The 15898-nt window shown below is 41.7% G+C and overlaps 1 protein-coding gene across 8 annotated transcripts in view; it reads left to right on the forward strand.

Annotated features, from left to right (window-relative positions):
* MELK (maternal embryonic leucine zipper kinase) overlaps positions 1-13018 on the forward strand; it is a 29874-nt gene extending 16856 nt beyond the window's left edge. For 4 of the 8 annotated variants that reach the window (XM_017821170.1, XM_017821168.1, XM_017821169.1 and 1 more), the window contains 6 exons: positions 1906-2052; positions 2723-2948; positions 4641-4731; positions 5161-5332; positions 7129-7232; positions 8327-13018. In XM_017821170.1, coding sequence (XP_017676659.1) covers positions 1906-2052; positions 2723-2948; positions 4641-4731; positions 5161-5332; positions 7129-7232; positions 8327-8504 — 918 coding nt within the window. In that variant the 3' untranslated portion in view covers positions 8505-13018. The remainder of the gene's footprint in view (positions 1-1905; positions 2053-2722; positions 2949-4640; positions 4732-5160; positions 5333-7128; positions 7233-8326) is intronic. The other 4 variants (XM_017821165.1, XM_017821166.1, XM_017821172.1 and 1 more) reach the window with 4 other exon arrangements.
* The last annotated feature ends 2880 nt before the right edge of the window (positions 13019-15898 follow it).

The raw sequence follows: 15898 nt of genomic DNA on the forward strand, positions 1-15898 counted from the left end.
GCACTGTGTGAGCTGTTGGTCAGAGAGCCACTCCTTCCTCATCTGTTTCCTTTGGGAACATAATCCTAGAGAGGACCCGGTTTATTTTGAGTAAAGGAAACATGTTGCTGGTTTTTTTTTGATGATTGGGATTTTCAAGCAGTTTGTATATCTTAAGGGAGTTTCCATTCCTGTAGTTTGATAGCAAAGTGCACATAGGGCACTTCAGAAATTGGCCAAAGTTGCTAAATCGCTTGCGGTGTCGTATATAATATGCAGCTATATGAGCTGTTGGTGATATTTGTCTGTTAGACAAACTGAGAAGCATTCAGTGGAATCTCAGACTTACCATTAGCCATTCCCCCTTGAGCTGAGGCATCTGTGTGAAACTGCTTGAATGTGCTGTTTTCTGTGTAGAGGCAAGCACTCAGGAGAAATACTTTCTTATTCATCTGATTCAGTTGTGTTTAAATCCTTTCAGTTAACCCATACAGCTTCTTTGAGATGAGAATTGTAGGCTTACTAGAGCTGCGTAACAGATCGTGAACCATAAGTGTTTCTCAGGATGCATAATGTGACTTCATGATCATGTAGGTTAGCCTTCTACACTCCAATGATTAAATGGAGGTTCTCTAGGTTCAGTTGCGCTGATACTGTGAAGTTACTGTATCGCTAGTGATGTCCTAGGTAAATTGGTCTGGCAAATGCTACTAACTAACATATGCATTACGCCTTCCCAGGTGACGGTGGGGAATTGCTGCACAATACAGCAATCCATTAATCCTCCAGCAGCACTCAGGACACATTTAACTTGCTTGTGTGTAGATGCTGTGGGTGAATATCAACTGAATTTGCTGAAACACCTACCTAGAAGAGCTGAACCTGGTCTAATGTGAAAACAACCAAGCAAACAGAACCTTTAATTTAGCCATTTCTGAATTTGGTGGCACAAGCTTGTACGGAATACTTCTTTATTTCAAGCAGTTTAATGTTGAAGGATATTGCAAAAAATTCACCATGCCATGAATTTTATCTGGAACACAGTAGCCCAGGTATCTTAATCAGGCATTCATGTTGTAATGGAATGTGATTTCAACTGCAATATCAGGCTCCTAGATTCTTGGCTGTAGTTAGCAGCCCTCTGGTAAGGGCTTTTGAGTAAATCATCATGGTAGGTCTGGCAGCATACCAGGGAGCTCTGTCTCTATTCCAGTAGCAATGAGAGATCAGTTCACTGTGATATCCTTGATCATAGGCCAACAGAAACTTACCTGCCAGCAGACATAACTTCCTAAAATGGTGTCCATTCCAGCCAAGGACTATCAAATGACCGTGTGCAGTTTCACTGAAATACTATGGAACAAGGCATTGGGAAGAGTTTCCCGAAAATAACAAAAGGTGTTGGAAACTAAGGATACCTTGATATGCATCTGATTGTATGTGGTGTGAGCCATGACAGTTAGCAATCTTGGCTGAAGTTATCAGTTCCTTGATTTAACAAATGACAACTTTTTTTGGGAGCTACCCATCAGATGAAAGGTTCCAAATGCTAGTTCCAAGTATGTGTTTACCTTTATCCAACCCCCTTTCAAATTTTGCTCTATTCTTTTACTATTAGGATTTTTGGTAAAAAGAGGTTGTAGTCCAAGCCTTGAATTCAAAGGTGGGTATTTCTATGAGTTGCTTCTTTTCTTGACACAGGTAATGAAAGATGACTTGGCAATGATGCTTTGAGAACAGTTTCACATCTGCTTTTGATACAAATGACAAATCCACAATGATGATATTAAAACTTAGGTCACCATCATGGGAACTTCCATTATTAGGAACTTAAAAAGATATTAGATTTAGATTTTAATGGTGCTTTTCTGATGAAATTCTACTTCTAAGCATGCAGTGGAACCTCAACTGAATCTTTCTTTTCAGTCTGAAAACATTGTGATGTGTGAAGACATGCCAGACTGCAGTGAAATGCCATGCACGTTTGGATCCATGGAATTTTCAGATACAGCTTCACTGCTTAAAGAATCTCCTTTAGAAGAATTTATTCTAAATACTCATGGAACAAAACAGGTGTTTGATAAACTATTCTTAATCCAAAAACGATCTCATTGAACATAAAAATTATTGTGTATTTAAATGTTTAGTGGACCCTAGCCAAGACAAAGTACAAACTAAGTAATGAGGTGTTTTAAATATATAGGCTGCACATATGTTGTGACTTCCTCTAGCTGTAGGTCATGATTGATTTTTTTATAACTTGACATCCAATTTGCATAAAATTAGCATCTAGAAAATGAGTAAATGAAGATTTTAAAACTGCCTAGAAAAAATAAAGTGGAGCGAACAAGGTCTTGGAGCTAGGCTAGAGCTGCACAAGTCTCCGAAGAAGTGCAACCCGTCTGTATTGAACAACAAAATCCAGTGAAGCAATTAAAATTTTACAATTAAGCCAAATGAAAATTCTTAGCTGTGTTTCAATGAATTAGTCACTCACGGTTTTAAATGGGCAAACAAAAGAGTTTAGAAGAGCAGATATAGTAGTGGCAAATTACTCAAGAACTTTATTAGCAAGTTATAGAAGGAATCAGAAGTATTGAAGAGTTTCTAACTATTTTGCTCTATTGGCAAGCATTGTACGGTATTTTTAACCTGCTTCAGAATTTCCTTTTCTGTAACATTCCTGAATATGATCAGAATACCGCAAAGGATGCCTCTTTTCTTTCTGTTACATCTTTTGTAGCATTCAAAGCCTGATGCTCAATTGGATGATACGGAATTCACACTGTCAACTCCAGTGACAAAAAAAGTGGCATCAAAGAAGCATAAAAACAAAGAGAATGTAGAGACAGAGTCAGCTTTAAGAAATGAAATGCCCTTTGCACTTCCTACTCCAAAGATTCCTTTTGCGAAGAGTCAGATTGAGACACAGGAACAAGCCGTACCCCCTCACACACCTGCCTTCAAAGGTACATGGAATGTAACTAATGACACCTTAGAACATATATGTGGCTTGGGAATTACTGGAATTCATATATGAGCACAATACTTGTGCATCCAACACATCTGTTTCTGGAAGACTTCTTTTGTCCTAGTCACCATCTTGATTTTTCTAGTACATCTGGTAGGGTGCTGCAAGAGTTTTAACCGTGCATCAGGGCATGTTACTTGTGTGCTAATAACAGGAGTTATTACTGCTCACAGTATCGCATATGATTGCCTTTTGACACATTCTAACATGGAGCTAAGTGCTGTGTTCCTAAAACTTGCACCTGGTTCTGCTTTTCCGTGAAGGTTGAGAACACGATTTCCTCAACACTCCAGTTTTCCTTTGTGATTACCTTAAGTGAAAATAAAGGTACACTTTTAGTCATCTACTTTTATTGCTGCTTCTAAGAGAAACCTAACTTTTGGATTTCTCATAGTTGCATATCAGCATTTTCACAGGAACAGTCCATTGTAGCAGTGAAAATACTTCTGTTAACAACATATAGGTCTTGCAGCTATGCAAGAAACCTCAGAAATCTGTCTACATTATGTCAGCTTTTCTGAGTTATCAGGTATTTCAATCCTCAGCCTATCTAGTCCTGTATGTACATTACTGTTTCCTTCAATGACTACCATAGAAGTTTTGGTGTTGATACTGTAAATGCTGTCTCTGTCCTTCAAATGCCAAGTGCTCCTTGCAATAGGAGAGTCGTCTGTTCCATATGCTAAGGAATATTGTTCAGGAACAGTAAGTCCTTGCAGACTGATTCAAGGAATAAGGGTTCTTGGACCTATTGCTGTTTAATGTCATCCTTCGTAAAGGGTTTAAACAATTGCAATAAAAAGACTAGTCTTTCATGAGTTTATCTTAAGATTGTGTGCGATAATGTGAAGTCTGACATCACAGTAAGTTTAAAAAGCAAAATAGGTACTCTCTGAAATGGGAAAGGCAGAAACACTGTTTTAGCTCACTTATTTAGATTTTTGATTATTAAACAATGAAAGCTAATTATTTGATGCACTGAAAAATCTTTGATTCAGGAAAGTATTAATACTTCCCTAGAAGTAGAAAAATGGAAGTATTCATTGGAAATTTTGAGATTGTTTGTCTGGGATCGGGTGCAACTCTGTAGAAAGCTGAAACTTTGAACATTGAAGTTGGGTTTAATTGCACCAACTCATTTGATGACTATTTCACTTAGTGTTTTCTCCTGCACATTCAAAACCACGCTCTGCAGACACTGACTTTTTAGGCTGCTATGTAACCATGTATTAAACATGGCTATATAAACTTACACCCTTTGTATAAGGGAAATGGATCAGTGAAGAACACAACTATTTGATGCAGTGGATTGCTCAGTATTTATTGTGGGAGCAGTGGCAGAGCAAGAAAGCAATTCGGATCCTGAAATTCCTTATATTGAACTGCATTGCTGACTCTTAAGGTTTGACTTGTAGAGCCCTGGGGAAATCAGTTGCAGTTTTAATTTGTAGAGTAGAGGTAGTACTGTTGTTGTATGAAAAACATATTTTATCATTTTGAAAATACAGACCTGAGACAGAAAAGGGATCTGATTTTTGAAATAAATTATTAATAATGAGAAATTGTTGCTGAAGAAAAGAAAATCCTTTATGCAAAGACATACCTGTTTGGCTTGGATGCTTTCTTTCAGAGAGCCAGTTCACTGCAGTCACCCCAATTAAACCCACAAACCTGACAAACACAGATGAATTCACAGCAGCTGAGGTTCTTCCTGAAAGAAGGTAAGTGTCCAGTTATTTGTGTACACTCCTGATTTAGAGCAGGACTGCCTTAATCCATGTGCTGCCTAGGAAGTCTTGTTACAGCAGCAAGCAGTAATTTCTATTCTCTTGGTAAAAACCTCCCTTAAACCTCTTTCTACAACACTGATGGTACAGAAAAGTTTTAAAACTATGTAATTCAATTATCTTTAGGATATATTCCTATTTTCCATAATGTGAGTTCCTATCCCAGTTCTCCAGAGGACTGCAGTTTCTAGATACATCTCTGGATTTAAACCTTTCAAACTTTTGAACAGAAACTCCTATAATATACTGCAGTGGATTTGATATTTTTTGTTATGGCATGTGTGGTAGTATTTTAGTGACATGTCCAAAAGACTTAATTTTTTAACACTGAGAGAAAAATAACTGCTTGATTTGTTCATGTAACAGATGTCACTCAGTGGAATTAGATCTCAACCTAGGTCACATGGATAGCAACCAAAAGAAGAGAAAAGCCAAAATATTTGGAAGTCTTGAAAGAGGCTTAGATAAAGTGATCACAATGCTTACGCCAAGCAAGAAGAAACGATGCACTAGAAGTTGTCCAAGGAAACGTAAGGTATGGTTGCTGCGAAAGTCTTACAGGAGAACAAGTATTAGGACTAAATTAATTATATATTAATTATTATATTACAATTATTATTATTATTGAAAACATCCAATAGCTTCAGAAATGGTCTTGTGAAAGCTTCTGTGACCTGTCTTGCCTGCTTTCTACAGTAGGGTGCTCTTACTGCATTGTTGTTAACAAGACAATGCCCCAGTTTTCACAGTGAGGCATCTTTTAGTCTGGACTCAGGCAAGTCATCAGATCCAGGTAGGAGTTTCATCATTGCTGCTTATAGCCCATCTAAACCAAATGTGAAGGAAGCAGAATGGTTTTAAAAGAGCCCTAGCTGACAGTTTTTCATGTTATTTGTAAAGAAATACTGCTAGCTGTCCCACTGAAAAATGCTAACCTTCCTGGCTTAGGTTTCTGTAGCCCAGAAGCAATATGTCCATTCTAGGGTCATCCTTAGATGTCTAGGGAATCTGAAATTACACTTAGAGCCTAAATAACTACACCTTGTGAGAGAGTTTCTGACAGTGTCCCTGTAATTTAGATTGTTTAGGTTTCAGTGTCACTGCATTCAAGCTGGTTGGCTATTTATCCTTTAGGTAGCCATAGAAAAAGCAGTTCCTCAGGCAGTGTGTTGCACAGAACACTTTAATATTTCATTATTAATTTGTTCTTACTGAAATTACTTATGAGATTAATATTAGCTGTGTAGAATACACATCACATGGCATTGGCATGATACTATTGTAGTGAACAGGACAATCATTTGGTGAAGCAGCAGCAGTGGCAAATGAGGTAAGTCCAGGTGTGAGCATCAGATCGAGCTGTACAGGAGGGGTTCGGAGCTCAGGGACACCCAAGCAGCAGCTCCAAGCCCTGGCAGGACCCAGAAGCCCTTAGCAGGCAACCAGGTGTTGAGGGGCATTTCCAGAAGCAGCGAGGGAGATTTAAAAGCTCCAGGGAGCACAAGTGAACAGGTGGACAAACAGGACGTGGTGCAGCAAAGGGATGTGGTGCAGCAGTTTGCGTGGCAGTTTGCATGGGCAGGGTGTGTGGGGAGGATGCTGTACTCTGCAAGTAGGTGAAGGTGAACAGGCTGCCCTGGGAGGTTGTGGAGTATCCCTTTCTGAAGACATTCCAAACTCACCTGAACGCATTCCTTTGTCACCTGCTCTGGGTGACCCTGCCTTGGCAGGGGTGTTGGACTAAATGATTTACAGAGGTCCCTTCCAAACCTAGCTATTCTGTTATACATCACTCAAATGCAACATATATACTTCAGAAGCTATACAAGGAGGAATTTGTACTTGAATCTGTAGGCAACATGTTTGAAAAATGTGATCACCATGAAAGAACACAGGTTGTGTACCAAGGCATAAGCAGTTCTGCAGTTGACTGGCTGCTGGGACATCTATTGCGGATGTCCGCAAGTTGTTCAAGAGTTCACTTAGTGCATAAGCTCTTATATGAAGTACTAGATGTGATGTATATAAAGTATACTTTACTTATAACAGTAAATTTTTTAGTAGTAAGTTACCTTTTTTCTTTCTACATGAAAAGCGGCATGGTGCTGTGCCTGTTCCTTGATATCGGAAGCACTCAGTCTCAGCTCTAGGCCATCTCCCAACTGTAGGGCACGCAGCAGGGTGATGGTTTGGGGAAGCTGAAGCATTTGTCACGAAGATTAGCTGTTCTGAAACTTTCTTTGTGAAAACATTTTGCAATGTCTTCGGTTTTAGGAGAGATATTTTTATTTTTTTATTCCTCTAATTGTTTTAACAAGCTGACTATTTTAGGCACACTGCAATGTTACCATCACTCACCTACTGAATGCAGACCAACTGTTGAATGAAATAATCACCGTTCTTTCGAAGAAGCATGTGGAATATGTTCAGAAGGGGTAAGTGTAAAATATGATGGCTCCAACTTACATTTGTCTAAATAGATGTTACTCCAGTCTTTGATAAAGAGAGTATTTAAACTTACTTTCTTGACACCACTTAAAATAATCTTATAGAAAATGTACAAAGCACTACATTAATGTGTGTGATAATACTTGTTGACACAATGCAAAACTATGCTAAGTGAGCTCTAGCAGATCTCTTTGACCAACAGTTATCAACCAATAATAGTGAGATAAAAATTCACATCATCTTGTGTCTCATGTGAAATTTTAAATACAAAAAGTGTGCTTGGGTACAGTCACATGACCAAATGGGACAATTTGGGAAGTAACTTACTAATTTTTTAACCCTCATTCTTGGCAGTTAAAAGACATTAGCCTTTAGCCAGGAGATCGATATAGTTTAAAAGCTGTGCAGAATCTACACCATTGGTGGATTAACTTGTAGGGTTTACTAGCTAGACTAAGGTACTGATTGGTTAGATTGGTTCTTACTTCTGATCAAACTCAGTGTCTGTTTCCTGAGTACCCAACACATGAAATAAACACTGTGGGCACTTTTCAATATGAATTTTCTCAAGTTCTTGAGTATTTCAATGATGGGCATTGTAAAACATCAGAGTATACATCAGCCTCTGATGCATTCCCAAGCTCCGAATCTGGAAGGATGTTGGATTGTACAGCAGCACCTTCTCCCATTGTAATGTTTCAAACTGTGCATTCAGATTTTCCTGTTTTCACACCAGCTAAGCTGTAACAACCAGAGATAAGAGTGGTCTTGTTTAGGAAAAACATGGGAACTTTCCATCATTCCAGCTCTGAGGATGAGTGTCTGTGGCTAGCAGGGGTTCCTGTGGCTGGGTGGAACTTTGGTGCTGAACGCCTGGTCCTTGGTCATAATGATAACAATAGTACTCTGATAATAAAGTATTCATGAAGCTCTCAGTTGACTAAATTGTGGGTTGTTTCCCAATATTCTCAGTAGCAATGGGATATTTTTTGTAAAGTGGTTTTATTAATTTAAAATTGCATTGCAAAACAAACATTAAATGGTTCAATGATTATTCTGTTTTCCTTTTTGTTTTCTACAGTTATACCCTGAAATGTCGAACACGGTCAGATTTTGGTAGAGTAACTATGGAGTTTGAGTTAGAAGTGTGTCAACTCGATAAAACTGAAGCAGTGGGTATTTGGCGACAACGGCTTAAAGGTGACGCCTGGGTCTACAAGAGGCTGATGGAAGACATCTTATCTAGCTGCCAAGTGTGAGTGGCAGAGGCTTTTATCATGATGTTTTGGAAAGGTCTGTTCAGAGAAGTAATTCTTTGTCACAGTCACAGCTATATTTGAAAAATCTGTCATATTTCTTCGGTTTTAACCATCCCTTTTTGTACATATGCCTTCTGTACGTTTCCTTTATTAGGTTGATAATAAATGTTCTGCAACTGCAACTTTTCTGAAGCAAAATTCTGTAAGCTGTTCGCTCTCTCATATATTTTTCACATATCTAGGTTAAAAAAGTAGTGGTGTTTATGTGCTGAAGCTTTTTGTGCTATGTCTTCAGTTATCAAGTGCATGTGGCACAGAAATTGTAATTTGCATAATTCTCTTGTCTCTGCTTAAGTAGGATTTATTGAGATCATTAACTAAGTCACAGCTGTGGTTCCCAGAGTTACACTATATGCTCAGTGTTGTACAAAATAGGACTGGCTTCAATAAATGTGAAGTCAAGAGTGCTTGGATTTAAACTGTGATCTCATATAAAGTGTTGCCGTATCTCATTACAAAGCCTCAATGACACTTAATAAGCCTGTGCACTTTCTGATGCTCTCATGTTAACGTGGTGATATAAGGATCATTGAAGAACAACAGCACCTTTGAACTGTTGGGAATGGAGAAGGCATTTGTCACCCTGACTGTCTACAAGGAATCCAGTGACACCTTTAACAGAATTTAACAGAATTTAAGCACCGGAAATAAAACTTGAAATATGCAGAACCAGAAAGGACACCTAAGAGGTGGCTGGGGGGGGTTGGGGTAATACCTTTAGAAAATGGTGCATGTGCTTGTGCTGTCTGTTGTGTGGATTGTTTATTTTTGCCTTTAGCTATGCTTCAGCAGCAACCACATCCGGCTAAACCCAAGCAACAGCAGTGGGAAGACACATGTTAAAGCCTTTCTGTATGCAAAGACATCCAGTAATACCTAGACAAGTTGACAGTGTGCTGCAGCTTTTTCTTAAACTACCTGGAGGCAACATGCTGCATGCACAGCCCACGTTATCTCCCCTTAACTAGAGCCTGAGGCACATCCACACGAGGGTTAGGTGGGTGGAGGGCTGAGCATTGCTGAAAACTTGCAGTGACAGACATGCGATACGGCTGGTAATGAAAGCTTTCTGCTTGTTTTCTGTGACCATTACTACAGAAACTGGAGGAGGTGTTTTGTGTCTACCAAGGTAGAAGTGTCCCTCAATGCTTTTTTCTAATGCCACGTTGTCAGTTTACTGCTTTTTAGACAGGTAAAGGGACAGGGACATTTTCAGCAGTTTTGAAGAAAAAGTAGGAATACTTGCAAGCAGGGAGAGCAAAGAGAAAACTGTTGCTCTTTGAAACATTTCTGGTCAAGAACCTTTTAGATGGAGAAGGGACTATAAGGAAAAGAGGGACAACATGAACAATGATGCAAGTCCACCTGACAGAGGGTAAGAGAGGTTGTAATGAGAGTCAGGGTTGGTTGGTCATGTTAATTGATAAGGGGTGTGGAACGTGGTCGTGTTCACTTTGGAAAGGTTATCTAACTGAGGACCTTGTCAAATGGCATAGAAAGGAAAAGGGGGAAAGTCAGAAATAAAAAATATAGGGATGCAAACCTGACAGGCAGTCCTGCAAGGAAAAGGGAGTCAGACTTGATGATCCTAGTGAGTTCCTTCAGCTTGATGTATTCTGTGATTCCGTTCAGTGACAGAAAGACAATAAATGCTGTCAGTCACAGCGAGTGGAAGGGCTTTGGGAAAACTGCAGCAAATTGGGACTTTGCAGCTAGTGAGACTGGAATCCCGAGGGTGTGGGATGTTGGGGGGAGTCAATGGGAAGGTGCTAGCTGATGGGGTGATGCTCAGGGGTCTCAGCCCAGTGCTGGCTGTGGGGCAGAGCGTCTGCACCCCCCCAAGCCATGTTGAATGTGGGTATTCCCCAGCAAATGTGAAGCTGGACCAACAGGTAAGCAGGACGCCCTAGGTCTGGGCAGGGGTATCAGGTGGGCAAAGACTGCTTGCTGGTTTTGAGGGGGACACACAAGCCTGGGGTGTACCGAGGGGCCCATGTGTGACTGCTGCATGCTTTCAGTGAGCACTGGGCTAGACCAGACAGCAAGGAGGGGACACACATACAGTCAAGGTACAGGCAGTGTTCCGCAGTACTCTTGGCTGTGCTTATGCTAGAGGAGACAATTATACTCTTGACATTCCTTAACTGCTAGTACTGAAGTGTAAATGGTGATGCCCACGCATATAGGAAATCTCCTAAGTGGAGTGTGACTGGCACATGAATTAAAGGTTTGTGTTGCCAAAAGCACAGCTAACCTATTGTTCTACTAAATTAGTGCTTAAAGCTTCATATCAGCATTTAAATACTTTTGGTATTCCCAGCTGCAACATGACACTCCTGTTTGGTTTCTGCATGCTGAAATTTGAGTTTGCTAAATATCAGTTGTAAATCAGGTGCAAGTGGTGGAGCAGCCAAAGGTTGTAGCTGATGCGTCTCAAGTGCTGCAGTGTTGTGTGAGCTCTGGTTTTCCTTGCTTTCTTTTTTTTTCAATACAAACTTCTCAAGAATTTGGCTTCTGTCTGGAACTTGATTAGAACTGAAGTAAGGGTAGAAGGGCTGATTGAAGGAGGCATATTGATAACAGTCTCACTAATGAATAGCATGCTATATGTTTTAAATCACCAATCACAACCGTGAAGCCCAAGGGCTGAAGAACTGAAACATTCAATTGCCTTTGCACTCCTTGAGTTTTAAATTCAGGAAAGACTACAGAAGTATCCTGGAACACCCTAACTGCCACTGCTCAGAAGCACATTCTGTGTAACTATCTCCTCCCTGTGGTGACAAAACTGATGTTATGAATGCACAAATAGTAATTAAGATGTCTTCTTCGTTCCTTTTAAGGTAAAAATCACTGATTTAATTCACATTGTCTTACAAGCTGATGTGCGAAATAAGGTGCCTCTTCATAGGCTACCACGTCGACTTTTTTTGCTAATATTCCTTGCTGTGAATGCATGCCATCTGGTGATAGGAATCAGTGAATGTGCAAGAACAAGAATCATTTGTGCTTTTTTTTTTTTTTAAACTAAACTGCTGCTACTTGGTCAGTAATTGTTTTTACTGAGATTGCTGGAAATCTATTTCAGCTGACTTCAGGTGGAACTCGGAGAAAAAAACAAAGATGAATAGATGGAGGAGATATATGGATAAGGAGAAGCACCAGTTGCGTGCCAAGCTTGTGGAAGTCTGCACAAAGGAACAGAGGGCCTGAAGATTTATTTTCAGGCAGCCAGGTTGTACATCATGTGTATCAGTCTTGAAAGCATGCCTGGTATGTACTAACCTCTCTCCCTTGGCTAGCAACCTCTTTGAGAGTCTAAACTCAGTTTATGTTCGTTATTATGCTGGTTTGGGCTGAGATTGATTTAATTTGTTCCCAGGAGCTGCTACAGTGCCATATTTTGGGTTTAGGATGAGGATAACGTTGAGAACACACAGATGTTTTACCTGTCACTAGGCAGTGCTTAACCTAAGTCAAGGACTTTCAACTTCTCATGCTCTAAGCAGTCCTGGGGGCACAAGGAGTTGGAAGTGAGCACAGCTGGGATAGCCGACCCCAAATGACCCAGTTGCCACTCCCAGATTCCAAGTACCTTCTGAATTGCAAAAGCCATCCAGGTTCACCTGAAGGCACATTGGTGTATTTTGTTTGGTCAGATCTTAGTGTTTAAGCAAAACTTGAACAAAGCAACTCAGTTTCTTAAAACCTGTTTTGCTTAGTGAAAACACTAAGCTAAAATCTTAAAACTTAGAGACTAAGCTAATTTTCCCAACATCAGAGATATTGAATAAACCATAGCGACTTCTTCTGCATGTCCTAGAAGTAGGAGGGACAATTGCACATTGGTAAATAACACTGTTGTATCTTGTGAACAATGTATGCAGCATCATTCACATGGATACTTGACAGGTTAGAAAAATATGTATGGCAGATTTACTTATTTTTGTCAGTCAGCTCTGGTTAAATGATGTAGATTTGGACACCCTGTGAACTGTTCCTTTTGTTTAATATAAGGGCTGCACTTTAGAGTTAGAGAAAATGAAATAATCCACTATCATTTTTGTTTTTATCATATTAGGGTTTTGGCAGACAATTTGTTCAGTTTCCAGTATTTAGTTATTTATGTGCTACTAACTAGCTTTGCTACATTCCCTAGAGAAAGCTCCATTAAAACTCTTAATGTGACACTACATATTTTTAGTAGATTAGAAAATAGTTGCAATTTTAATTTAAATTGAAATGACTGTGTAATGGCTGGACAGATCACTCTCAGATCCCTAGAGCTCTTAATTGTAATTCTCCATTGTTTCTGTGCATAAATTTTCTTTTTAAATGCTCATTCTGAAATACTTAACTAATTTTTTTGAATGTACTGTACTCATTTAATAGTTTTTTTATGGTTAACAACTTCATGATTAAACTTAAATGTTAAATATAAGTGGTGGAAATTATATGCCTAATCAAGTGTTGGGAAAATAAAGTGTGTTTATATCTTGAGATGACATTAATTTAAGGACCTTCTCTTTGAGGAAGGAAAGAGAAGGGGAAAAATATCCTACTGGGAGTAATGGGCAGATTTCATTGTGTGTCTGTAGCAAAGGAGCAATAACCATTTCTTTAGCCCTTCCTACTGCCTCCAGTCATCGTGACATTAAAACCACCCTTTACCCAACAACTCCCCAAAAAGAAATCAGGTAGTTTTTCTCTTGCATCACCCACATTCTGATTTGGTTTGAGCTGGTCAGACCAAGGGGCAGCTCCTGCCTCTTGGGGGTCAGCACTTGTCCTAACCCTGACTCCCATGGGAAGCTGTTTGGCCCTGCTTCACACAGGGTTTCCGAAGTCCATCTGAGCCAGATACACCTGCAAAGCTCTGTGCTCACCAGCAGCTCGTGGGGTGTGAGTTAGCTTCAGTGGTCACAGACCTCGAGAGCAGACTATAGGCTTTCTCCATCCTCAGCATTATGTTTTCACCTGTAGCAAGTCTTCCTTCCACATACATGTCCCACACCCTTTAGAGCCTTCTTACCCGTATCACCTTCCTCCTCCTCCTTCTCCCTTTCTTCCAGAAAACTTGTACCTTCTCAGTTTGTGGCAGCTTTCAGCTCCTTTGCCTCCCACTCAAAGCCTCCCTCTGGAGGATGCTCATTACCTCCCACAACCCCTCTGGGTCCTTGGTTGCTTCTCATGGATTTCAGTTTTCCCAGGCTCCCCTTCCTGGCAGCTTGAGTCCTGTGATTGACACTTTTCCTGAAGACAATATAAACAAAGCGAGTTAAGGACCATCCCTTCTAGGGAAAAATTCTCCCTTTTATCTGCTGCCAAAAGGAGAAATTACTGTCTCAGACAGACTGTTTGCTGCAACAGCAAGATGAAGATGAACCTTCACAAGACATCACAATCCCAAGGAGGAACTATGAGTCATAAGAAACTCTGTAAAGCAAATCAAGATATCCTACAGGAGACAATTTCCATGTCACACTGCTGATGCCAGGCAGTATTCATAGAATCACAGAAGTATTAGGGCTGGAAGGGACCTTTAAAGGCCATCTAGTCCAACCCCCATGCAGTAAGCGGGGACATCTGCAACTGCTTTATTTTGTGATATGTGCCACCATGTTCATAAAACCACATATGAAAGGTTGTCTATCCTACATCAGGATGCAGCTTACATACATGTGGGAGATGAGATGCTCATTTGTCTTGGTTTAAAGACAGTGTATGCCAGAAGGTGGGACCTCAGATGGAATAGAAACCCCTCCCTCCAAATTACTGTAAATTTGAAATTATGAGACTTCTGAGAAAAGTATAGAAACGAATAATAGTTTTTACTGAAAACGAAGAACAAAACAGAACAAAACAAACAAAAGCAGCAAAACACAGTAACAACAGGAATATAGAGAGAAAACGGTCTGCCTCTGCACCTGCTCCCATGAAGAGACTGGAGACCAGTCAGCTGCATGGCTCTCCCCTGCCCTCGACAAACAAAGGGAATATAGGGAAGGTGGTGGAGAGCTTTTTTCCCACTGATTTGACCTTCCTAAAATAAAACAAAACCTGGGTAGTTAATTCATTCCTGCTGGTCGCATGCATTTGGCTGCGATGGTGAGCTGTGTCCGGCGCAGGGTAGCCCTCCAGGCGCCGGCAGCTTGTGGCGCACGGGATCTGTGCGGCTGCGGCGGCTGCAGAAGTGGCATGTGGGCGGTGGCGGGCAGGGATGGGCGGGCAGCTCTGGTTCTGCCTGCGGTGTGTCGTTGCCCCAGTGGGTGGTGGGATCGGGGGGGAAGGCGCAGGGAGACGGTAGGTTGGAGCAGTGGGCAGCGTTTGGGGACGAGCCCGGCAAGCGCAGGGGCTCCGGGGACAGACGGCGTGGCTTCAGCCGGCACCGCGCAGCAGTGAGGCAGCGGCGGCTGAAAGGCGGCGGCGACGGTCGTGGACTTCCTGGGTTCCACGGCAGGGGCAAGAGTGGCTGCAGCAGCTGTGGAGACTTCCCAGGTCCCGTCTCAGGACAAAGAGAGGCGGAGGTGGCTGCGGGAACTTCCTGGGTTCCATCCAGGAGCGAGAGCGGCGGTGGCTGCGGTCTCAGGGCAAAGAGAGCGAAAGTGGAACTGTCGGATTCTTTTATTTCGCCTCAGTTCTCGCAGGACCTTCACTTCAGGGGATCTCATCTCGTTTCCCAGGGTGTTTTCGCTTCAGGGATCCTGTCTCCCCTGGCGCCTGCCCCGACCCCGCTCCGGGCCAGCCCTCAAGCAGCGGCGGACGCGGCGCGCCGCTGGAGCGCGGGGTGCGGCAGAGCCTCCCTGCTCCGGGGCTGCTGCTCGGGCCTGGGGCAGTGGCAGTGGTGCTGCTGCCAGGCTCCATGCACCATCGTCTCCGCACACCACCTCCCCCTCCCACCAAAACCCTCATGGTGGCATGGAAAAATTCAGCGAGAAGATCTAAACCAAAACATTATTGCAGGGAAGTTGGACAAAATGACCTTTAATGTCCCTTCCGACACAAACTGTTAAATGACTCTGATTCTGTGAATGCCTGTGGAATTCACAAGCTGATGTACAGCAGCAGGTTTAGGAGCTCCAGGGCTGGGGCCTCTTCTCGATCTCTTATCAGGCCTTTCCCTGGAGCACAGGAGCTGGCTGTCCCTGCCAAGTTCTGGCCAGAAGGAGGATTCCCCACGTTTGAACTCAGAGAAGGTGCTCGTCAGCACCAGACAGTGAGCTCATGGGGCTCAGGAAACATCAGGGACGTTCTGAGGAGTTTCATGAGGCTGAGGAGCAGTATAGGAAGCAAGCAAAGAGACTGACGGGATCAGAAAGAAAAACAATAAACCT

This window comes from Lepidothrix coronata, unplaced genomic scaffold (assembly GCF_001604755.1).
Source record: "Lepidothrix coronata isolate B3197 unplaced genomic scaffold, Lepidothrix_coronata-1.0 Scaffold89, whole genome shotgun sequence".
Lineage (NCBI taxonomy): Eukaryota > Metazoa > Chordata > Aves > Passeriformes > Pipridae > Lepidothrix > Lepidothrix coronata.